Genomic DNA, 24,195 nt, shown 5'->3' with positions numbered 1-24,195 from the left:
GGGGTCTGCTGGAGCCAATCTCAGCCAACACAGGGCGCAAGGCAGGAAGCAAACTCCAGGCAAGGTGCCGGCCCACTGCAGATCTTTCATTCAGAATCATACATTTGTTTTAGTTAAAAATGCTGCAAAACAATGTGCAGGCATATCTCGAACTACAAATATTTAACTGTTGAATCAGAAATGTTTCATTATAATTTTTCATGTTTTTTGTGTGTTATAAAGAGCCTTAAAGTGAGTATGTTCAGATATTTTTAAAAATCTGTACAAGTATCGTTGCCCTGAGATGGACTGGCGCCCTATTCTGCCTTGCCGACCCTGAATTGGATTAAGCAGTTGAATGTCATGGTGTTTTTTTTTTCAAAAGTCAGCAGGGGTCCTGTGTCTGTCTCGGAATCATCGAGCACAAGGCAGAAATCAGTCCTAGATGGGACACACTCATGCACACACCCACAGGAAGCCATTTCAGAATTGAGAGTCAACGTGACAAACATCGAGTATATAAAGAAAAACAGAGGCACCGGGAGAAACGTCCAATAGACAACAACCAAACTAAGATTAAACGCCAGAACCCTGGAGCTCTGCTAACCACTGCACAACTGTGCCACCCCTTAGTCCAATTTGTTAAGTGACCTATTCAGTGGCATTCCCTGGATGAGTGCAGGTCACGATGTTTGGTGAAATACAAGATGGTGCTCAAAAACATTTCTAATGGCATAGAATTAGAGGAATTAGAACGTAATAAACTAGAACTCCTCTGAAATGCTGTCCATTAAAACCCATTTTTTGTAACATCTTTTACAGTCCTCTGGCCAACCATGTCTTGCAATCTATACACTGTTAGCACTCCACTTCCAGCCATTCCCTTTGTGCGCTGGCAGACTTGCAGTTTTAGTCACACCGGCTGATTACACGCTAGGACATTCATGATATGGGATTCCATGTGACCTTCCTTATGTATTATAGTTAATTGCTTGTCCTGCACAGGGGGTATCCAGAATCCTTTTGATATTTTCACCGCATGGCACCCAGGTGGCTGCTGCAGTCGGGTGAAGCAGACCTTTTAATCATCTGGAGCTGCCTACCTTCTTGTGAGGCGTTGCTAGCTGACGGCAGCTAGAGGGCAGTAGAGGTGGCTAGGTACTGTAAGTAACATGAAAACTGTCAAGTTAACCTTCAGAAGAGCTAGAAAGAAGGACGTGAGGAGAGGACTGTGGGAGAGGAACTGTGTGCTTTGTAGTTTTTATAAACTGAGAATGTGTACATCAGTGTTTGATTTTTTTTTTAAATCTACCATTAAGGAGAAGTCACATTGTACTCCTCCCCTTAGAAATGACAAACTACTTTTACTTGACCGATTTTACCAATAATCCCACTAACATGGACAGATGAGATCATAACATGTTGTATTGTGTCGCAAAGCCAGGTGCCTTCACTCTCCTCATGAGCTGGTGAATTTGATACAAATTTTCCCTGAAACTCTTTTCAAGCATGTTGGGAATATGCAAATTGGCTGTCGGAGCATCCCGATGTGGTGGAGGGTTGTGGTTACTTGGGACTCAGAGGCAGACTGACCTCCGTAGCTGGCAGAGAGTGGATCTGTCAACTTGTTTTGTAAATGTAGCCCAGCGAAGGAGCTGCAGCAAGCCGCTCAAGGATAAATAAAGAAGTGGCACTGGGTGGTGTGTGCGGACAGTGCGCCATGAAGGCAGCAGGCAGATCCAGTTGCTTTAACACTGCTTTGATTATTCATAGAAAATGCAGAACAGGAAAAAATAAACAATTACAGCCATCCCTCAGTGAGCACACTGCTAGGAGCCAATTGCAGTGTTGGCCAAACGAGTTTGAAATTGTGTGTAATGAGTGGGAAAAGATTAGAGGCGGCTCTCGCTAGGCTGAAAATTGACATTAGTAAAAGAAAACTCTTTACTAGTCGACCTAGGAGGTCTAATTTAAGCAGTAAAAAAAAAAGAAAAAAAAAGCTGGCATATCAAGAAACCGTGATGGTCTTCCATGTACTTTCTGCGCATTTTCAATCTTGCTGGAAGGTTATTGAGCATAATGCAAAATTAAATTATAAGAGTCTGGGAATATTTTGATAGAACAGTCATTTTGAAGGCGGTTTATTTTGGAGAAGCAGCAGTGACCCGCACCACAAGGACATGAAGCGTAAAATTTACTAGAAATTAACACTGAGGTCCCTGCCTGGGCACAAAGCACTCGGCAGAATGCAAAATGAGGCCTGGGAAGAGAGACGCTCCTTCTGCAGGAGAATTTCTCATCCCTTCACTGCACCCTTACGCTTAGAAAGGTGCCTCCCTGGCGAAATGGCTTCCTGCTCTGACTTCTCCACTAGCTTGCTTCTCCTCCTCCTCCTCCTTTCTGCCTTTCCCTCTGCAGTGATGAGGTCAGAAAACATGAGTTTGTGCCCTTGTCATTAAGTGTGGTGTCAAGATACCTTTCAAAGAAGCTGTGTTGGCTTAAGCATTCAGTGATGACTGGGCCATAGTAGCCAATAAGGTGGAGCTAATGCTCGCGTAGCCTCAATCTATTACAAGGTTCATCCATCCATTATTGAATTCATTTAGTATAGTTCAAGGCCTTCTATTCCTTCAGTGTCTGGTGCAATACAGAGACCTGCTCTCGAGGGAGTGCTAGGCTACCACAACCACATCTGTAAATAAATGTTTTTGAACTTTTTTTGTTTGGTAAACCTGGTTAATCCTGACTAAGCTTCGCTCGTGCCAACATTAGGCCTAACCCTTGGCTCTTACCATCCTGTTGTGTTCTTTCGTACTTCTCTATGCTGGCACCGCTTGCTTTGCTTGTTGGAAATGAAGTGGTGTATGCCTCTGTGCTCATCAGCTTTTCCAGATGCGTTCCCTGGTTTGTGTAATTTGTGTTGGATCACTCTGTGCCAGTGTGTTCTCCAGAACTCTTTCATTCCTTCAACTTGGGTATTAAGAATCCCTTCATTGCCTGCCTCATTGATCCCAGTAGAATTTTCTCCGTCAGATCCTGCCTGTATGAAATGATTAGCTTACTGTTCTAGAGTAACTGGGTGAGAAGGGCATCCATTTTGGGAGCACACATAGAATGGTTAACACCAGAACAAATTTAGAAGGGAACATTGGCTTAGAAACTGCAAAGATTAGAATTGTTGCTTAACAAGCTTAAAGTCAAGAAGGTGCTATCCATTAGCACATAGGCTCATGAATGCTGAAGCCCATCACACAGCACTGAGCATATAATTTAGTGCAATGGAAGATCATACAGTTAAACATAAATTAAAAATAGCCATAGACCTAAATTTCAAGTTTGACCTTTCAGTATCTAAGCCTAGCATTGCACACAGCTAAAAAGGCTACTAAAATATTCCTGTTACTGCATAGTTGTGTTATTATTCAACTTTCAATAAACTCTACTGTAGATGAAGTAAAACTACATCAAGGCTGATTTATGCAAATATGAAGGCAGATATTAGACCACTGAACTCACCATTAGAAGAGTTGAATTGATAAGTCTGGGAACTGAATCTCCTCAAGACCTTTGTGTTCCATTCCTTACTTTCTGTTACATTCTACATTTGGTACAGAGCTGGTGGGGCCTACAGTGGAATGACCTCTGTGGCATGTTACAGTTTTGTTGGACACGCAAGTAACAATTTCCGGTACAATATACTGTACATGTGTAATCTACTACTGCTACTACACCTGACTGATGTACAGCAGATTTCTTGGACAATAGTGAAATGTTTTTAATTTACATTTATGTTTCCCAAGAATATGTTTAATTACATCAAAAAATTAGGTGTTCAAGAAGAGGAGCGTGCCTCTTCTGCATTCAATTGATATTTTGTTCTGGGTTCCAGCCCATTTTCTTGCTGGTCATTGCTGTAAAGTTCCCATTCAATGGCAGTCTGACTTTTTAGTAACGATGATCCTCTCTTTCTCCTGTTAGACATGTATGATCAGATCCTGAAGTTTGGTGCATACATTGTGGATGGTCTGCGAGAATATAGACAACCTGTTCTAGTCTACATTCCACCACAAGCTGAGCTAAGAGGAGGATCCTGGGTGGTGATTGACCCAACCATCAATCCCCGGCACATGGAGATGTATGCTGATAAGGACAGCAGGTACGTACTTAATATTAGCAGTTCTTTTTGGATATACTTTCATGAGGTGAGTATGATGTAAGCTGATATAATGTCTGCCATGTTGATTTGATTATATTTGGTCATGGGGTGGCTGGCCAGCCCAAGGTTTCCAGTATGAAAAGCACTTCTTAAAGAGTTGTAGTAAATTCTTTGCAGGGCTAGGTATGTGCTGACTTATGACAGCGTATTCTGGCTGGTTTGGTCAGAACACTAACTGATTTCAGTTCATATCATATGTTTCAGTTAATCCAATGTTAAGGGGAGCTTATGGTGAGGGTTTGTGTGAGTCAGGTGAATTCCGGGTCATCTGTTTGGCTGAAGAGCTTAATGGTCCTTAGTTAACAAATCTCTAACAATTTAGAAAATACGTTTTTTTTCACTTTTTCCACAGGGGTGGTGTTCTGGAACCAGAGGGAACTGTGGAGATTAAATTTCGCAAGAAGGACCTAGTCAAGACAATGAGACGTATAGACACGGTGTACATCCAGCTAGCAGAGCGCCTTGGTGTGTATACTGACCACATCTTAATGTATATATTGTGCAGTGACGTACGATGGTTCTATAATGGTTTAAATCAGGGGTGCTCAATGCGTTGATCGTGATCAACCGGTAGATCGCAAAGGTAGTGCAGGTAGATCGCGTTGCATTCAAAAAAAAAATTTTTAAACGTTAGTCTATCATATTTTCTCCCCATGGCATTTGCCACTTGATTGACATACAGGTGGCCAGTCTGAGATCTCTTTTCTTCTAAAACACTGGTCATCCTGCACGAGCAACTGCAAAACTCCGGCTATCTAAGCGATCTAGTTAGCCTTCCAATTTATATTGACTAAAGAAGGGATTTAAAAATGGGCTTGTTATGGAATTGGAACAGGATATTTTTCTCACAATGTCACAATTGAAGTGCGTTTGTCTGATCTGTAAATCTATCATTGCTATTCCAAAGAAGGAAAATGTGGAAAGGCACTTTCATACTGTTCATAAAAACTACGAAACTGACGTCCTGCCAAAAAGCGATCTGAGAAAGAGAAAGGAGAGGGAACTAAAATCACAGTTAATCAGACAGCCGTCATTTTTCACTCGGCTGAATTCAAAAGCTCCTTGACTGCATTATTCGGCTCTACTTATTTATTCGAGTCAGCCTTTTCCCACATGAAGATTATTAAATCCAAATACTGTAGTGACCATAAATGTATTGAATTGTTATTGTGCCATAAAAGTTATTCAGTTATGGATGGTACAACAACATATTTTTTTATATATATATGTATGCGTGTTTGTCTGATCTGTCAATCTCTCATTGCTATTCCAAAGAAGGAAAATGTGGAAAGGCACCTTCGAACTGTTCATAAAAACTACAAAACTGACTTCCTCCAAAAAGCGATCTGAGAAAGAATATATATACAGTATATGTGTGTATATATATATATGTATATATGTAGCATTTTTAATGTAGGTAGATCATTTCGACCTGGTCATTTTAAAAGTAGCTTGCAAGCCGAAAAAGTGTGGACACCCCGGTTTAAATTGTTTCCTTCTGCCTTCTTTGAAGGCTATTCCTAAAAATCTGGTTAAAACTTTGACTGTCTACCTCTCTAATTAATGAACTGCAGGGGCAGGCTATTAGAATAAATTAATATCCTTTTATTCAGTATCCATGCCTGCTTGTTTGCATTCCTGGCCAATTTCCAACTTGTTGTGTGTATTTCTTCTTATAGTGTAGGTGTCTTTTCTTTGACTTGAACTGTTGTGTATTGTCTGCTGGGAAATGAAACTGTAGGAATTGTTTTTTAAAAATCACACGGGTGAAGGAAAGCTGACATGTTGTCAGCAGGCAGTAGGCTCTGCAAACTCTTTGAGTGTAAGGTATAAAGTTGACTGCCTTAGTGAGCCTACATCAGACTGGTTGGTCTTTGTGTCCCGGCACGTTCATGGTCTACATCTCTGCCATGTATGAAGACATACAATACTTTTTAGTGCAGATTGCACTTTCCAGACTCGTTCACAAGCCTCTTTTCATCAAACCGGTATTCACACAGTGAATGAAGCACTTAGTCGAGGTAACTTCAGTCTTCATGTCATGTAACAATGGTTGCTTATGTCCTTAATTGTTGAGGTAATAGTTTATACTAGATAAGGGCATGCATCTGATCATTTTAAGGCCATGTACACAAAAAACAACTGATAGGTCTATCTGCTCATACTAAGCTTCTTATTCAATATTCTTCCCATTCATCCATATCAAATAAAACAATCAAATAATTCCCTCTTGATTGACTGTTGTACAAGTACAAGTTGTTCTTCCTAACATTCTCAAAACCACTTCAAACATTGCTGGGTTGGATCGTCTCAACAAGAGCCAACATTGGATGGGGTGCTAGTTCTCTGAGACCTCTCACTCACACACTCGAACCAACTTAAGAGCCTTCATCCATCCATCCATCCATCCATTTTCTAACCCGCTGAATCCGAATACAGGGTCACAGGGGAGAGCCTTCAGTCAACCTAAAACACGTATATGTGGATTAGTGAAAGGAAAATCGGAGTACCTGGAGAAAGACACACAACAAGCATGGGAAGAAGTAGAAAACTGCAGAGACATTGGCTGGGTGAGGAATCTTAACCCAGGACGGTGGACTCATGAGACAGCCGTACTGACCACTGCACCACTAAATCATGAGCCTCCCCTAACGTCAATATCCAGGGTGGAGTCACAGGGTAATGATGTCTATCTGGCAGAAGTGGAAACAATTGTATAAAAAAAAATGTAATTCCGTTTTATGTGATGATGTGATATGTCAGAATTAATTCACTTTCTGTACTTTAAAGTCAAGTCTGTACTTAAGTTAGCACAGGAAAGTTTTGCTTTTACTTGTGAAATGTTCCTAGCCAGGTTCTTTGTGCTCGTTGTGTTGTAAGGAGCATTTCTACTTTAATCAGTCCAAGGTGTAAAGGCTCAGAAGAGTCTAGAATACAGGGAAACATTATTATGGGCTGTTGCTATTGATGGGTAAAAACTGAGACTTAAATGTGTACTTCTATGTTAATATGACTGCCTACATCATTGCGTGCCGACTTGCTTTTTTATGTATATCCAGAATTAATTAAATTCACAAGAATATCAGTAATATTTCATGAATTATTACCTTTTCGATGCCACAGCTAATATGGCTGGCTGCCTTACAGTTCCAGGTTTCAGTTCCCAGCCACGTCAAAGCATGTTTGGAGTTTCCACAATCCCTCCAGGTAGTTCAGCATCATCCCACATCTCGGACAGGTGTGTTTTAGGGTCTTGGAACTGGTCCACTTTGAATGAGCATGATGGTGTCCCTGAGTGTGCCCAATGACAAACTGACTTGCCGTCCCACCCACAGTCCTACTCGTCATGGCCCTGTAAATAATAGAAATGTGGATGGATTGTCAACTTAAAAATAAGTGAAACTATAAACTTACCTAGAGGATGGGCAGTTTATATTTATTTAGTTGTCCTAAATCTATATACAGTGGTGTGAAAAACTATTTGCCCCCTTCCTGATTTCTTATTCTTTTGCATTTTTGTCACACAAAATGTTTCTGATCATCAAACACATTTAACCATTAGTCAAATATAACACAAGTAAACACAAAATGCAGTTTTTAAATGATGGTTTTATTATTTAGGAGAAAAAATCCAAACCTACATGGCCCTGTGTGAAAAAGTAATTGCCCCCTGAACCTAATAACTGGTTGGGCCACCCTTAGCAGCAATAACTGCAATCAAGCGTTTGCGATAACTTGCAATGAGTCTTTTACAGCGCTCTGGAGGAATTTTGGCCCACTCATCTTTGCAGAATTGTTGTAATTCAGCTTTATTTGAGGGTTTTCTAGCATGAACCGCCTTTTAAGGTCATGCCATAGCATCTCAATTGGATTCAGGTCAGGACTTTGACTAGGCCACTCCAAAGTCTTCATTTTGTTTTTCTTCAGCCATTCAGAGGTGGATTTGCTGGTGTGTTTTGGGTCATTGTCCTGTTGCAGCACCCAAGATCACTTCAGCTTGAGATGACGAACAGATGGCCGGACATTCTCCTTCAGGATTTTTTGGTAGACAGTACAATTCATAGTTCCGTCTATCACAGCAAGCCTTCCAGGTCCTGAAGCAGCAAAACAACCCCAGACCATCACACTACCACCACCATATTTTACTGTTGGTATGATGTTCTTTTTCTGAAATGCTGTGTTCCTTTTATGCCAGATGTAACGGATCATTTGCCTTCCAAAAAGTTCAACTTTTGTCTCATCAGTCCACAAGGTATTTTCCCAAAAGTCTTGGCAATCATTGAGATGTTTCTTAGCAAAATTGAGACGAGCCCTAATGTTCTTTTTGCTTAACAGTGGTTTGCGTCTTGGAAATCTGCCATGCAGGCCGTTTTTGCCCAGTCTCTTCTTGTGGTGGAGTCGTGAACACTGACCTTAATTGAGGCAAGTGAGGCCTGCAGTTCTTTAGACGTTGTCCTGGGGTCTTTTGTGACCTCTCGGATGAGTCGTCTCTGCTCTTGGGGTAATTTTGGTCGGCCGGCCACTCCTGGGAAGGTTCACCACTGTTCCATGTTTTTGCCATTTGTGGATAATGGCTCTCACTGTGGTTCACTGGAGTCCCAAAGCTTTAGAAATGGCTTTATAACCTTTACCAGACTGATAGATCTCAATTACTTCTGTTCTCATTTGTTCCTGAATTTCTTTGGATCTTGGCATGATGTCTAGCTTTTGAGGTGCTTTTGGTCTACTTCTCTGTGTCAGGCAGCTCCTATTTAAGTGATTTCTTGATTGAAACAGGTGTGGCAGTAATCAGGCCTGGGGGTGGCTACGGAAATTGAACTCAGGTGTGATACACCACAGTTAGGTTATTTTTAACAAGGGGCAATTACTTTTCACACAGGGCCATGTAGGTTTGGATTTTTTTTCTCCCTAAATAATAAAAACCATCATTTAAAAACTGCATTTTGTGTTTACTTGTGTTATATTTGACTATTGGTTAAATGTGTTTGATGATCAGAAACATTTTGTGTGACAAACATGCAAAAGAATAAGAAATCAGGAAGGGGGCAAACAGTTTTTCACACCACTGTATATAAAATTCAATGTGTGTATGTATGTTCCAGCATCACGTCCGAATGGCTAGAGTGATTCTCACGAAACTTGGTACACATGTTTCTCATTGGTCGACTAAAAATACTGTTGGGTGAAATCAGCCCATAACCCACCTCCTTCTGGGTAGGGTGGGGGATAATCGTACGGTCTTGTATACATGTTATCATCCAGTTGACACTCGGATCGACCACCAGAGGGGAACTGGAGGTGACTGCCAGCATTCTTTATGTTTGAGCGCCACCACAGCGCGCCTGTTGCTTTTGAAATTAAATAGAGTTGGCCAGTTCTGAGTGTCAACTAGATGATAACATACATACAAGACAAGTACGTTAGTGAGTCTAAATTGTCTGTTAATTTATTTTTTATTTTTAAAGTTGTTTTTTTTTCTCAAGCAATTAAAAACAAAAAACTATTTTCCTCCCAGGCAATGCTGGGTATTTCAGCTAGTTATAAATTGTAATAGCATTTTCCTTCTTTAGGGACCGTGGCAGGCTAAGTGACTTGATCTGGGTCAGACTTAACTACAAATTTCTTTCTTTCTTTCTTTCATCCTTTCTTTCTTTCTTTCTTTCACCATCCACTTTCGGGTGTCTTTGTTCACATCTCCATTTTTATTTTCGATTTGACTGCTTTACAGGTACACTTCTTTTACCAAATCATTTAACTGAAAACATTATTATTTCTTCTTAATGACATGTTTCCATTATTTATCTGTTTGATAATGGGTAGGCTTTGGGTAATTTCTTGCCCTTGACTGTGTATGGAGTTTGCAGTTAAAAAAAAAAAGACATGACAGGATAGCGTTCCACGCACGCAGGGTCAGTTTCAGGCTGTGTTTGAGAAAAGATGGCACATTTTATTGCCTCCACGTAGTCATTGCAGAAAATGGGGCCAAAAACTGCATGGCCAGTAGGGCTCCTGATGAAAGCCAATTGAGCATTAAGAGAGATGGACCACTATTCCATCCATTTGCTAACCCATTACTCTAGTTCAGGATAGTAGATAGCCCTTCACTGTCCTGACAGCACTTGAGTACATAGAGGGACAGTCCCTACATGGGGTGCCACCGGAGAGAAGAGTTAGTAGTGTGGAATTCGAGCAGAGTGTATAGCCAATGAAAGAACGCAGGACATGTCATGTTGGCTCCATAGGGGCTGCCGTGCTAAAGAGCAGTTAATGTTTGGCGCATTGCTAGATGGGTAAGTGAAGCAGTGGCGTTACTAGAATGTCATCTTGAGTGGGAATTTGGATATCTAGGGAGAGCAACTAAATGCCAAAATATTCTAACATTGTATTGTGTTCATTAGAATGAACATTTTTGAAATCATTTCAGCTTTTTTTTTTGACTGGAACCCCCGACTCATGAGTATGAACAAGCAATGATATACTGTTTGATGCATCTAGTTGTGTCTAGTTATGCAAAATATCAAGATTTTTGAGGTTTCTCCCTATTTTCGGCCCGCTACACCTGAAAATTCCTCATTTTTAGGCCATTTTTGGACCATATTTTGTGCAGGAAATTACCCCCTTGTGATAAAGAGTAAACCAGAAGGTGTCTTCAGCAAAATCGAACAGAAGGACTTGAGGGTGTGCATGTCTCATCAACCAACTCCAGGCGTTCACCCCCAGTTGGTTACTCCTTCTCGCAAAACTTCCAAAAAATGGGGACTGGTAATACAGGCATGTGGAGTGTTGTTTTATGCTCGTTCGGGGTCGCTAAACACAAATATGATAATATTTTTCATATTTGATTCTTTTCCAGTGGTCTTAGCCCTCTAAGAGCCACACACTGAAGGTTAGAACTGACAAATTTCAACCATAAGCACGTGAGATATCATTTTAGACTATTTTGTGGTCAATGATTATGAATGTGATGTTATTTTTCATTTTTGATCTTTTTGTAGGAGTCTAGCCCTCTATGGACCACTATTAAAGGGAGAAAAATGACACCTTTCTATTACAGTTTTGAATATTTAGATTTTAAGTATTTAAATTGAAGTACACATTTTAATATTTCAAATATTTGATGCAACTATTCTCATTTATTATGATCTTCTACCTCACGCAGTAAATCATAACATTGCTTATGAAGTCCCCATTTACGACAGCTTACGCGGATTTCTTTTACTGATTTTTCATCACATGTAGCAGTGAACCTAAAGTGAAGAGAGGGGTCAGAGCCAATTGGCGGCTGATTACCTCTGTAGCAGGACATATGGTGCACCACTCAATTATATATTGCCTAATCTATCTGTTTGTCTATCTATTTGTCTGTCTGTCTGTCTGTCAATCAATTATATATTGCCTAATCTATCTGTCTGTCTGTCTTTCAGTCTGTTTGTCTGTCTTTCAGTCTATCTATCTATCTATTATATAATGCCTAATCTATCTGTCTGTCTATCTATCTATCTATCTATCTATCTATCTATCTATTATATAATGCCTAATCTATCTGTCTATTTATCTATAAATTATATAATGCCTAATCCATCTATCTGTCTGTCTGTCTGTCTATCTGTCTATCTATCTATTATATAATGCCTAATCTATCTATATATAAACTATATAATGTCCTATCTGTCTGCCTGTCTGTCCTGTCTGTCCTGTCCCGTAAGAATAAGCCGCAGGCTACAGGAAGAGAAGACAAAGCCAGGAGAGCTAATGAGCAGCATGAGCAATGCCAACAGAGAATAGTGTTTTTGGGAGAATCTGTGGGCAGTATACTGAGAAAGCCGCACTTGACAAACAGGGCAGTAAACAAAGGGGGGACTGGACCGTGCAGGTGGGCCCAGAGCCACTAGCTAGACCATGTACTGAGATCCACTGAGAGGGTATGCAGGCACAGAGAAAGCGACAGCTGACAGTTGGGGCTTTGCAGTTTACCGAGACACTTAGGGTTAAAGGAGCTCTTTTTGATAAAAGTGCTGGATGGCACCACTGCAGTTTTATCTGACAATTAGGATAAAATGTTGGCTGTTTTGCGGTGATTACAAGAAAAACAACTCAAATAAAAACATTTTGAGCACCAACAAAAGCACGAGTCACAATAGATGCCGTCAAATGGACGTAAAAAGCCTTAGTTAAACTGGTAAAAGAGTGCACTTATGGGCCGGTCATAATTGACTGTGGAAAAAAAGCCAACAATCTTTTTTTTTTTTCTTTCTTTCTTTCTGTTGTTGTATTCGTTCCCGTGCAACGATAATAATAGAGAGAGATTGCAGCTTCTTGGACGACACAAAGCATTGCATAATTTCACCTTTTCCTTCCCCTCCCTCTCTTCAGCCCTGTCTTTCTGGCTAATTTAAAATTTGTCAGGCTCGGGCCTCTTCTGGATCACTGCCCTTTGATATTTTGCGCACTCCATTTGCCACAAACAAGCCGGAGGGCCGGGGTTCCTGCTGACAGCAGCACAAGTGCTGCGAGCTCCATTTATCTTGCGCCGGTGAATGAATGCTTACTCATTACAGGGGGGCTCGCAAAAGCCTTTAACCCTTACAAGGCCACTTCTCGACGCCGCAGGTCCCCCCTCCGCATGAAGAGGAGCGAGTCCAAAAGATTCCAGATCTCAAGTCCACTGCAGGGTGGGATGCGTTGCCCATTCTGGTTTCTTTTTCATGCTGATGGCGAGCTTTTGTAGAAGATTGAATCTGGCTGCCCCAGGTTCCAGCTTGATGGAGGTCTTCCTCCAAGAGGAGGCGAGCTTCTCTTCCTTTTTTACCTGTGGAATACATAAAGAAAGAAAAGATTGGCATCTTCAAACTAGAGAGCAACCAGGGCATTTATCAAAATACTATTTTTTGGTTCATATTATTAATTACTGCAGGTTCACAAATACCCAGCCTCCACTTTAAAATACATCTTTACTTGAGAAAAAAATGAGCCCACAGGCTTCCAACATTCTAAACATTTTTTAAATGTAGGCAGGTCCAGTAAATAGTTCTCAGTTTCATGATGCTAAGTAAGAAATTGTCCAGAGGGTCCATAGAGCCCGACACGTTTCAGAACTTTAACCCCTTCATCAGGCATGACAGACTGGGACCTGAAGACTACTGGATTGCTCAAGTCTTATTTAGATCTTATTTTGCGTTTAATATAAATACACGCTCTGAAAACTGGCTCCTTGCTTGCTTGTCTGGGGTCTTTTGGAAAGCCTTTTTACAAAGGCGCTATAAACTCTGACATTTCCTGGATTCACTTCCCATTTCTTCTCTCCCCATCCCTCAGATTTTTGTCTCTTGTGTTCGCCTTGGGTCTCTGTTAACTTTGAAGCATGGGATGAGACGCTGGCACGCTGTGAAGCCCTCAGGTGGCTCTCTCCATTGTCAGCCCGTGTCTGAACGCGGTGCAGACTTAACCCTTTGCAGGTCAGTCCTGGGGGAAATCATTCAATCTGAGAAAGAGAACGATCAATCAGCAGCTAATTGTGTTTTTCATTTTCCCTCAATTGATTTTATTCATGGCTGAAAATAGGCATCTGCTGACAGTTTGGAGTGGCGACCCGCATCTGCCACTGATGCGATTGGTTTTGACAGGGATCAATCTCGCCGCTGACGGGCAGGCGCTTGGAGAAACTGGGGGACGGTCCCAGAGATGTGCTCACTGCTGAGAGTGCAGCGGCTCATTTGTGGGCAATTGGCGCTTTGTGAGAGAGAAAAAAAAAACCCGAGAGCGCGCTTCACCCTGACCCCGGCTACGCTCTGCGACTTCAGAACAAGCGGCGCCAGCAAAGGGGATGTGTGAACGTGTGCCTCTTGATTGCTGCTGGGTCGCCAAAAGAATTACAGTGGAATGGGAGAGGGGGCCAGAATTTGAAAAACTGATAAAAGTCAATTATTCTAGCAGGTGTCTTTTTGCAGATTCCTTTCAGCTGAAATGACGGCGAGTCGGTAAATCATGCGGATGAAGCGGCTGCTGCCCCGTCGGTCACGTGATCGAAGTGCATAGCGAGAGCAGGCCCAGCCGGCGGGCTTTTAGGGTCCATTTCACCTCAGATGTACACAAGGCAAATCTTGAGGAGAGATTGATCAGCTGTCAGAAGCGATCGATGGGCCCAAATCACACATTACTGTGCCCACCCTACCTCCCACCATCCTTTTCAAGATGTGTTTGGCATTTCTCTTTCAAGTTCATACGCTAGTGTTGTGACTTTGAACTGAGCAGAAAACTGCCATAAGCTTAACACGAGTCTCCTCTGTCACCTTTGGACCCGTGGGTGGCTGCCAGGGACGCCTGCTGGGCACACCGCATAACTGGGCAGCTAAACCACTGGTAAGCAAAGGCCAAAGGCTTTACAGTATATGCAGTTGTCCTTGCCTTAGCAACAGACCCAAACTTATTTTTGAATTTCTAAATGTTTGTCCTGATTTGCCATATGAGCCTTTGTGTGTGTGTGTGTTTAAATTTGGGTGGCTGATCTCGTAAGTTCAGTTTTATTATTAAGCACTGAACCTGATCTCTTTTCAGGACCCGGTGTGTCCATCTACGCCTTACAGCATGGCATTTCGTGCCAACATTGCCGACTCCACCTTGGAGGTTACATGTTAGTGCTAGTGCCCAGGCTCAAACTGGTAAGAGGGTGGCGATAATATTTGTGTGTAACTGGGATGTACCTAGTGATGGACCAGTTGATGACTTCCAGTGTGTTTTCCAGTTTGTGGCCTGAGTTGTACTCTTTGGGACGGTGTATGGTGACAAGTGCTGCTCCGGATGTCTGTACTGTTCTTCTCTGGGTATTCTGATTTTTTTTTTTAAGTGGCAATTCCAAGTTGGCCCTGTGTGAGTGAGAGTGCCAGGGAGTGTGTGTATGTATGTGTGTGTGTGTGTGTGTGTGTGTGTGTGTTACCTAGCTTTCATCCAGTATAACCAGGATAACATTGGACCTCCACGGCCCTCAATTGGGTTAAGCAAGCTTGAGAATAAAATGTTTTTATGATGACGGGCGTTGTGTTTCACTATCATGTCCATTGAAGCTGGTATCCATTTTGGGGTTCATTGAGATTTGTCTTTCAGTTTTTCTGGATTGTTAATTTACTTAATGATTTGACCGCACCGAATTATAATTTGAACACTGTTTTGTTTTAATTGTCTTAATAAAAGCACTGTTTCACCTTTGTAACTACAACCTTGTTGTATGTGTGTGCCCTCATCTGCCTGGCTCATCTCATTTATGGTATTGATGGTGGCGGGTTCAAGAGGCACCAGAATGCAACAGGGAGCATGGAGCCTACCCGCACTGTCACATTGGGGCATGTCTGCTGAGAGGGAGTGGTGATGTGTATGGTCACTTGGCTCTTTGATTTTTTTACGGTGTTTACGGGGTCGGGTCTTAGTTTAATGGTATCTTTCTTTCCCTAAAATGTATGGTGCATTGTGAGAGAGCATCAGTTACAGCACTATGGCCATGTGGCACAATTCCTTGAGGGTGATCTGGCTTGAAAATTCCACATTGTTGAGGACTAGAGCAGCTGGACCAGGCAAAGGGGATGCCCTCGTCTGGCTGTAGCAGATAGATGGTCATTTCTGGTGGGGGGGACTGGACCACGTGTCAGCCTGGGGGGTTGCCAAATTTAATCTCGTGCTGTTTGATTGTGTGGTTGGTGCAGCAACACTCTGTTACCAGTGCATGAGCCGCAACCTGACCTGTATATGGCAGAGGGCACTAGATTTCACTTACATGTACCTGGAGACTGGTATTACTTTTCCTTGGCAGAGGGCATTATTTAACTAGAACATGTATGAAGGAGAATTCTGAGAAGGAAGTGGACATATTTCACAAATGGCGTTGAATTTGTATGTGAAGAGTATAAACCTGTTTCCTCCCACAATCCAAAGACAAGCCGGTTAGGTGGACTGGTGATTCTAAATTGGCCCTGGTGTGTGCTTGGTGTGTGGGTGTGTTTGTGTGTGTCCTGCGGTGGGTTGGCACCCTGCCCAGGGTTGGTTCCTGCCCTGTGCCCTGTGTTGGCTGGGATTGGCTCCAGCAGACCCCCGTGACCCTGTGTTCGGATTCAGCGGGTTAGAAAATGGATGGATGAATGGAGTATAAACCTTCAGTGCAGACTTGTTTCTGCCTTGTACCCAGCAACCCCAAACAAAGACAGACAAAGTGAGTATGGCATTAAGAATAAGTGAGGATTTCAGTGTTGCCAATCTTTGCATTTCAGTGGAGGTTGTGTGCTGATGGCTTTGCTGTCGCCTCAGACACGTGTAGTAAAGTGTTTTTGCTTGTTACTAAGACTCATGGATGGATGAGAGGTGCCACCTGGTATTGTGTATCTGCTGCTCTGATACTCAGTCGTATTGTCAAGCAAGCCACTGAAATACTTTAGAGGTGAGTGGTGAAGTGTTCATGACAGGCAGATATATTTTAGTGCCCAACATGAGTCACCTTTAGAGGGAGTAAAAGGAAAAAATCCATTTGAGTCCATAACCGAGCTGCCCCTTTAAACTCAGCATAGTTTTACCAAAGTAAAGAAACACTTGATAGATTTGAAGACTGTTGGCAGCTTTTCACCTCATGATCTGTGCTGTCGTAGTGACAGGAGGTTCAGACTTTGTTTCAAACACCGTATGTGGCCCACATTTTAAAGTCTACGACTGTTGGTTCAGTCCCCCACGTGTCACCTGTGTGTCCCTGTCTCTGACATGAGTGTCCCTTTCAACCCGCAGGTACCCCGGAGCTGACAGTACAGGAGCGGAAGGAACTGGAGGCCAAACTTAAAGAACGGGAAGAGTTTTTGCTGCCAATTTACCATCAAGTAGCTGTGCAGTTTGCTGACCTTCATGACACACCAGGCCGCATGCAGGACAAGGGGGTCATTACAGTGAGTAGCTTGAGCTGACACCTGCTGGAACTTTTTATGTTTTGTGTTCTTCAGGGCTGAGACAGCTTCATTTTGTAATTAAATAGCTGTGAGACGGGTTGAACTCTAAATAGCAGATTTCTATTGGTCTGGCTGTTACTCTCTGTTCAGTGTTAATGTTTGCAGTGCGCCATCTCTTTTTAATTGTACTTTGTAATGCATGTAGTAATAAAATGCACTGCGTTTTTCATTCCTACAGATGGTGCATCAAAAACATTGGCACCAAATGGCATATAGATAGATAGATAGATAGATACTTTATTAATCCCAATGGAAAATTCACAAAAAATATAAAAAAAAAAACACAGCAAGCTGCATTCTCTGTAGATTCTGACATTTTTCACCAGTGCGGCTAGTTCGTCGATCTTATTTGGTAGTGAGTTCACATTTCCCAGGATCACAGAAGGCACCGAAGATTTATAGCGCCATTTTCTTGCAAGCCGCTTGGCTTTTATCTTCGCGTCAGCTCGGCTGCCCCGATATCGTCTTCTTACCTCGTCAGGTAAATAGGGAACCACACCGACGCGGGCATTTCTTCTCAGTGCTTGAAGTTGACAACTTGAATAGGCGAGTCTCGGCGTGTATAAATCCATGTCAAGTAGTAAAAGCAGTAAAAAGTGTCCAGGGAGCGATTCCACACAAAAGAAAGTGGTAGAAGTGATCAGTGAAATAGAGAATAACGGAGAAAAAAGGTAAAAAGATAAAGTCATACACGGAGCTGCTGGAATGGCTGCCATTTGCGGTGGCGCCGGATGTATGTGCATGTGTATAACAGAGACACACAAACACCTGTCCTTTTATTAAGGTGGATACTGACTACCATTTTACTTTTTCCACAAGGCAAGGGCCAAGCTTTGCCCCTAATGTAATTTCAGTAAGGCCCTCGCCTTCATGTAGTCGGCTCTTTTTATCTATTTGCTTTATAGTTTTTCTTTTTAGGTAGCTGATCAAGTTGGTTTAAGAATGTTACGTTATGTTCCTCTTGGTGCGTGGCACAGTGGATGGAGTTGCCTCCTCAATTCCTTATCACATCCATCCTGTGCTTTTGTAAGCTTCCTGCAGTTTCCCTCCGTATGTCAAAGATATCTTTACTCAGTCAGTTGGTAACTTTAATTTGGCCTGGCATGAGTAAGTGTGTGCACACCCAGTGCTGGACTGATGTTAGATCCCGCCTTGGGCCCAGTCCTACTTGGGTAAATTCCAGCAAAGGCCAAGGCAGTTCACGAAGTGGGCAAAACTTTAGGGTGAGTCTGTGTCAATTTAAACAGGAAAGGAAAAACCTATCCCCCTAATGTAAGCCTTAATAATTTGTAATTGCAATGTTGGTAACGCTGCCCATGAAATGCATGTCTGGTCAGCACTCAGGGCTGCTTTTGTTCCCCTAAATACGCAAGAAAATGAATTAAACAGAGCACATTAGTCATTTTTGCTCCCAACATTTTACAAGGACACTTTAAGTTTTTGTATGTAGTCATGCTGCGTCCTGGCAAAGTGATGAGGGGTTCTGGGGGCCGGCAGGGTAGGGTTGCTTCCAAAAGATGCTGAAGCAGTCACGTCACCTCTCTGATTTTTCAACCCATCACAGGACATCCTGGAATGGAGAAGCTCCCGTTCTTTCTTCTATTGGCGATTGCGCAGACTTCTGCTGGAAGACACTGTGAAAGGAAAGATCCACACGGCCAACACGGAGCTGACCGATGGGCAGATTCAAGCTATGCTGCGCCGCTGGTTTGTGGAGGCGGAAGGTGCTGTAAAGGTGGGACAATAGCGTGTTTTACTTGCAGGCACCATTGTTTTCCTTTTGCCTTCCCAGAACAGTCTAAATTGGTGCTTTGCAGACTTAAATGACCGTTATGAGGCAAGAAAGAGCAGGTCACTCTCCTGCAAGCTTTTCTGCTCTCTTTCTCCCTCCCTCTCTCTCTTTCTGTCTCTTTCTCATCCGCACACTGGGGAGACCCACATTAAAGTAATGGAGGGCTTTAAATAAACCACCAAGGCAAAACGATAGCAGGCTCACCCAAGACTCTGCTTTTAAATATGAGTTGGAAAAGCTGCCCTGGAGTGATGCCAACTTCTCAAGGTAGTGTACAAGTATCTTCAGAAGCTGGCGTCTTGTTAGCTAATACATTACACCAATCAAGCCAAGCTATCTTAAGCTACAATTAATCTGCACCCTGGCACGCGCTGATAGGACAGCAACATGCTGTTTCTTAATTAAAAGCAAACGGATTAAAAATGATTAATAACGGTATTAAATATTCTCATGGACTACAAGCATGGGGAATCTGGCTTTCTTATGCAAGCTTAAAACGAACAAGTCATTAACGTTCTTGCAATCTTCATAAGCCAGAGCTTTACTTTGTTTGGGATCAGAAGTTGCTTTCTTCACAAATTCACATTGCACACTATCAAGTTTTGTCAAAAAGACATTTATGTGGCGCAGTGATGGTGGGGAGCCGCTTGACCTCCGATTACCCTGTCTTAAACAGCCGACAGCCAGCCATGCCACTGCTTGGCAAACTGGGAATACTGAAGGAGGAGTATTAAAAATACAGTCTCTTTGGTCAGACATGTCAACCCTTCCTGGCAGTTACAACGTGAATGAGCTTAATGAAATGAAAAGAATAAGACAAAGACGTCATGAAGGCTGACCACCGGCCACCTCCTTTACGCTCCAGTTATGGTAAAGGATTAGACTGATTTGCCAAGCTCTCTAAAATGTCTGTGTTTCTGTGTGTATATGTATTTAACCTCACCATAAGTTGAAATTCCACTTAATTGATTTTAGCATTTGCTGATTTGCTTTGCTTTGTCAGAAGAAATATTTTTTTTAAACCCTTGAAACTCAATCATATCTGCTCAGATGCTTTTAAAGACGATTCTTTATTCTGAATACGTTGTAACTCCTGAGCTTCGTTAGCCCTTCAATGCTATGATGGTCTTCAACCTTATCTTGAAACCCCCTTCTGGCACCCCAAAGACACCAGAGCTAGAAATGAGCAAAAGTCTCCAGAGGAGCGTAACTAACAGAACAAAGGGGGGCAGAGTGTAGTCAGTGAGAGCAGCATGTAGCTGGAAATCAACTGACACACACACACACACACACGCCAAGCCACTGACCGCCATCGATTAAGAGAGGGCTATAGAGGTGACACATCGGTGGCCTACAGGCAGGCTCTTCTGTAGACTCCTAAGACTGGCACGAAACAAAACAGCTTGCTTATTTATTTATTTTCAAACTGAAATGCAAACCCGCTTTATTTAATTCACATGACTGCCAGCGTTCAGTGTTGCTTAATTGAATCCCTGATTTAAGGTTTGTGTGCAACTGAATGGGAATAAAGCACCTAAAAATATCAATTAAGCCATTAATAGATATTAAGGAGGCATTGCAAATCATTTTAAATAGCTTAACACCTTTTCTTCTGAACATATTTCTCTGCTGCCCAATTCTGATAATCACATTGCTATCTAAACGAAGCCTGCTTGTGTGAATCTCAAATCTCTCCCCAGTTTCAGCATTCCTTCCTTTCTAAATCACATTTCATATTTTGACACACTCTGTGTAATTTAGCTTGGCACATTTTGTATTAAAAGGATGGCTGAAAATATCTTGTATCACAAGATGCCCACACCCTGGTACATTTGTCGAGAAGGTAGAGCGTTTGATGCCAGGCTGTCAAAGTTTTACCCTATTAGACAGGAAAGGGGGCATTATCTGTGCCATCCAAGCCAGTAAGCAAACGGACAATCCCCCTGCACACATACTGCATTTTCATCTGGCACAGACTCCTTTCAGGTTAGATTTACAAGGACACATCTGTCAACTTCCTAGGCCCATATGGTTTGGAGGGTTCAGAGGCTATCCTGGCAACATTGGGTGTAAAGCCAGAACCAACAGGTCACCCGTATCAAAAAGCAAAATGCATGGATTATCCCACAACCCTGTGACATATCCTTCCCTGGCATGCTGGTATTTCCTTGTTTTAAATCTGTAAAACCATTTAGTGAAAATGACTTTTAAGTTACTTTGATAGTGTTATGTGTAGGAAATGACCTAGCCTCTTAAAAGTATGGAATGTCTAAATATCATCGTTCCCTTTTCTTCTTGATTTTCCATTGATGTCTTTTATTAAGCTGCCTCTCATTTATGATGTTCATAATTGAAAGTTGCAACCCCAGGGCAAGATGGGGGACTCCACTAAAATGAAAGATGTTCCATTGCAGGAAGGAGAAGAGCCAGTGAAGATTAGTGCTCTACAAAATGTAGAAATCTGAAGTGTAAGAAACACTGGTCCCTCTACAAGGTTGTTAGCCATCACCAGTGTGAATCAGAGGAGCTTCACCATGGTGGTCTCTCTATAGCATCTAATGAACACCACACCAAGGTACAGCAAGTACAGAAGTTTAAGGACTGACTTCTGGCAGACCTGAACAGATGAGTGGGTACAGAAGGATGGATGCTCATGACAGTACTAGAGCGATGTAGTCTAAAATTAGATAACAGCCGGCAGAACGTGTGTGTCATCTTCTTCTCTGTTTCTTCCCACAAATAGCCAGCTAAATTCATGCAAATGGTCTCCCCTGTGACCTAAAAAGTGCATTAAGCAGGTTTGGTAATGAATTAAGAAAAACAACAAATTGATAAGGGAACAGAAAAGTGCCAAGTAATTAATGAAGTCCAGAAGTCAGTGTACAAAGTCTCAATGGAATTTGTATGCTAGGGACAGGCCATCATAATACCAATGGCACTAAAGGAGACATTCTTAGTCTTTATTCAAAGTCTTCACTTTGCCCGTTTAGTAGGCTGAGGACCAAGAAGCCCAAAGTGATTTCACACTGTCCGCTGAAGGTCAATATATGGGTAGTCCTCCAGCATGTTGGCAGGCGAATGTCACATTTTGTGTGTACTGCACCAGCAACAGCAGCAGACAATTCAGAGATTACATACAGTTGGCACATTGGCCAGTTTGTCCAGAGCCATCATAACTGTGTGTAACTTTACCTTTTTGTTCCTTCCAACTTAAGACAATTGGGTGTTCAGATCCTCAAGTCAGTAAAGCCGAATGCCGCTTCACATCATGTTGAAGTTATGGGTTGTTTCTGTTAGCTGTGCACTTTTTCAGTAACAAGAAGCCATCATTTGACATGGTAAAGAATACCATTCAGAGTCCTTCATCTTTGGACGTGATGCGCAGTACCTTTTCAGTTTTCAAATCAGTTTTTTGGCGTGTGTCTGACTTGTTTGAATAGTTCATACCTCATAGTGGCTGCTTATTCCTTCTTGACCATGAACAGTGAGGCTTGCCATTTGTAATTAGGTGGCCATTCTTCTTTTAGAGGAGGCTTCTGGTTTGAGGGGGTGCAGGATTGCCAAGTCAAACAATGCTGACGAGGGCAAAACGTTAAATGCTTTTTCAAAAAACATTTTAGGTACAGGACTTAATGAAGATGACACTTAGTACCATGGCTCAGAAGATAAACCAGTCTTGTTGATCTGTTCACCACTATCTTCTTCCACAGGCCTACCTATGGGATAACAACAAGGAAGTTGTGCAGTGGTTGGAGAGGCAGCTGGCAGAGGATGAAGGAGCACGCTCAGTAATCGACGAGAACATCAAGTACATCCGCCGTGACTACCTCCTCAAGCAGATCCGCAGGTCAGTTTAGCAGGCATCACACTGTTAGGGGGGGCCTATAATTGTATCCATTTGGCTTTGGCGTACTCATTTATATTTAGCCATTACTTTCAGTCTGCTCGTTGGTCCTGAACGTTTAACTTATTGAAAATTACTCCCCAGTACCTTGAGACCAAAGTGGGACTGAGTCACTATAAGGCCACCAGAGTCCCGCTCATATATATTGAGTCATAAAAGCAACTTGATTCCATCCATTTTCATGTTCGCATATTTGAGAGAGCCAAAGTATTTTCCTAGAATCAACTGAGACATGGCAGGACACATGCAAGCCATAGCCTCACACACACTCCATTCAGGAGACAATTTACAGTTAGCAATTGACCATGATAAGGGGAAGGAAGAGTTACACAAATACAGAGGGACGTCCAGACCAGAGAAGAAATTAATGGCTTTGTCAGCACACAACCCAACACATTTAAAAATAGAGAAAGAAGTTCTCTAAGTTAAGCATTTTAAAGAAAATGCTTGCAAAGTGCATTGATTTCAAATATATTCATTTAGCCAGAGGCAACATGGCTGCACAGTGGTTATTGGTTCTGAATGCCGTGCCCAGCTCATGTCTGTTAATTCTGCGCAGTCTCCTTATGTCAAGGTGGCTTTTCCGCTGCATACATCTGTTTTTCTTCCAGGTCTTCAAAGAAGTGTGTTTTAATATCTACGCCATTAACACTTCCAAACAGCTAAATGATTGTTCTTTCAACCTGCAGGATGTTTTCCTGTAGAAATTGGTAAAAATCTAAAACCAAATGTCATTTAAGCATAATTGTTCAAAGTTTACCCAGGCTGGACTTTTTGATTCTTCTCTGCGTGGCCCTTTGATGTTGAGGGATGTACATTGGCACTCGGACCGTATGAATGAATGGGCCCTGTGATGGACTCACATTTCTTGCACAGGTTGGTTACTACTTTGTGCCCAGTGCTGTTAATGTATCAACTGTTTGCAATATTTTACAAAGCCCCTCAGTTTTTGATTGTGCTGTTTTAAATATTCGAGTGACAAAAAAAATTTGATTATTCAGAGAACTTTTGGGCATACATTTAAAGAGGAACTCCACTCTTTACGGCACATACTCATTATATAACACCAGAACCCATGTCCAGTCCATGCAGCATATCTGATGCTTCAGTTCAAGTGATAAAAGCCCTACAAATCTTCAGAACTAATTGAGTTATTAACAGTAGATCAAATCCGGCAGTGGACTGGCACTCTGTGCAGGATTTGTTCCCTGCCTTGCATCCTATGCTAGCTGGGAAAGGCGCCAGCAGACTCCCCTGAACCTTTTCTGGACAACAAGGGTTAGCAAATGACTGATAGGATATAAAATGTAATGATTTCATCTCAATTTTT

General features: G+C 42.2%; 1 protein-coding gene across 5 annotated transcripts in view; it reads left to right on the top strand.

Annotated features, from left to right (window-relative positions):
- The window catches only part of acaca (acetyl-CoA carboxylase alpha), a 187,890-nt gene that overhangs the window by 151,352 nt on the left and 12,343 nt on the right, over positions 1 to 24,195 (top strand). For all 5 annotated transcript variants that reach the window (XM_039756717.1, XM_039756721.1, XM_039756718.1 and 2 more), the window contains 5 exons: positions 3,958 to 4,135; positions 4,548 to 4,660; positions 16,955 to 17,109; positions 18,734 to 18,904; positions 22,672 to 22,808. In XM_039756717.1, the coding sequence (XP_039612651.1) occupies positions 3,958 to 4,135; positions 4,548 to 4,660; positions 16,955 to 17,109; positions 18,734 to 18,904; positions 22,672 to 22,808 (754 nt within the window). The remainder of the gene's footprint in view (positions 1 to 3,957; positions 4,136 to 4,547; positions 4,661 to 16,954; positions 17,110 to 18,733; positions 18,905 to 22,671; positions 22,809 to 24,195) is intronic.

This window comes from Polypterus senegalus, chromosome 6 (assembly GCF_016835505.1).
Source record: "Polypterus senegalus isolate Bchr_013 chromosome 6, ASM1683550v1, whole genome shotgun sequence".
Lineage (NCBI taxonomy): Eukaryota > Metazoa > Chordata > Cladistia > Polypteriformes > Polypteridae > Polypterus > Polypterus senegalus.
Note: the sequence above shows the minus strand (reverse complement) of the source record. Positions and strands in the feature narration are given on the sequence as shown.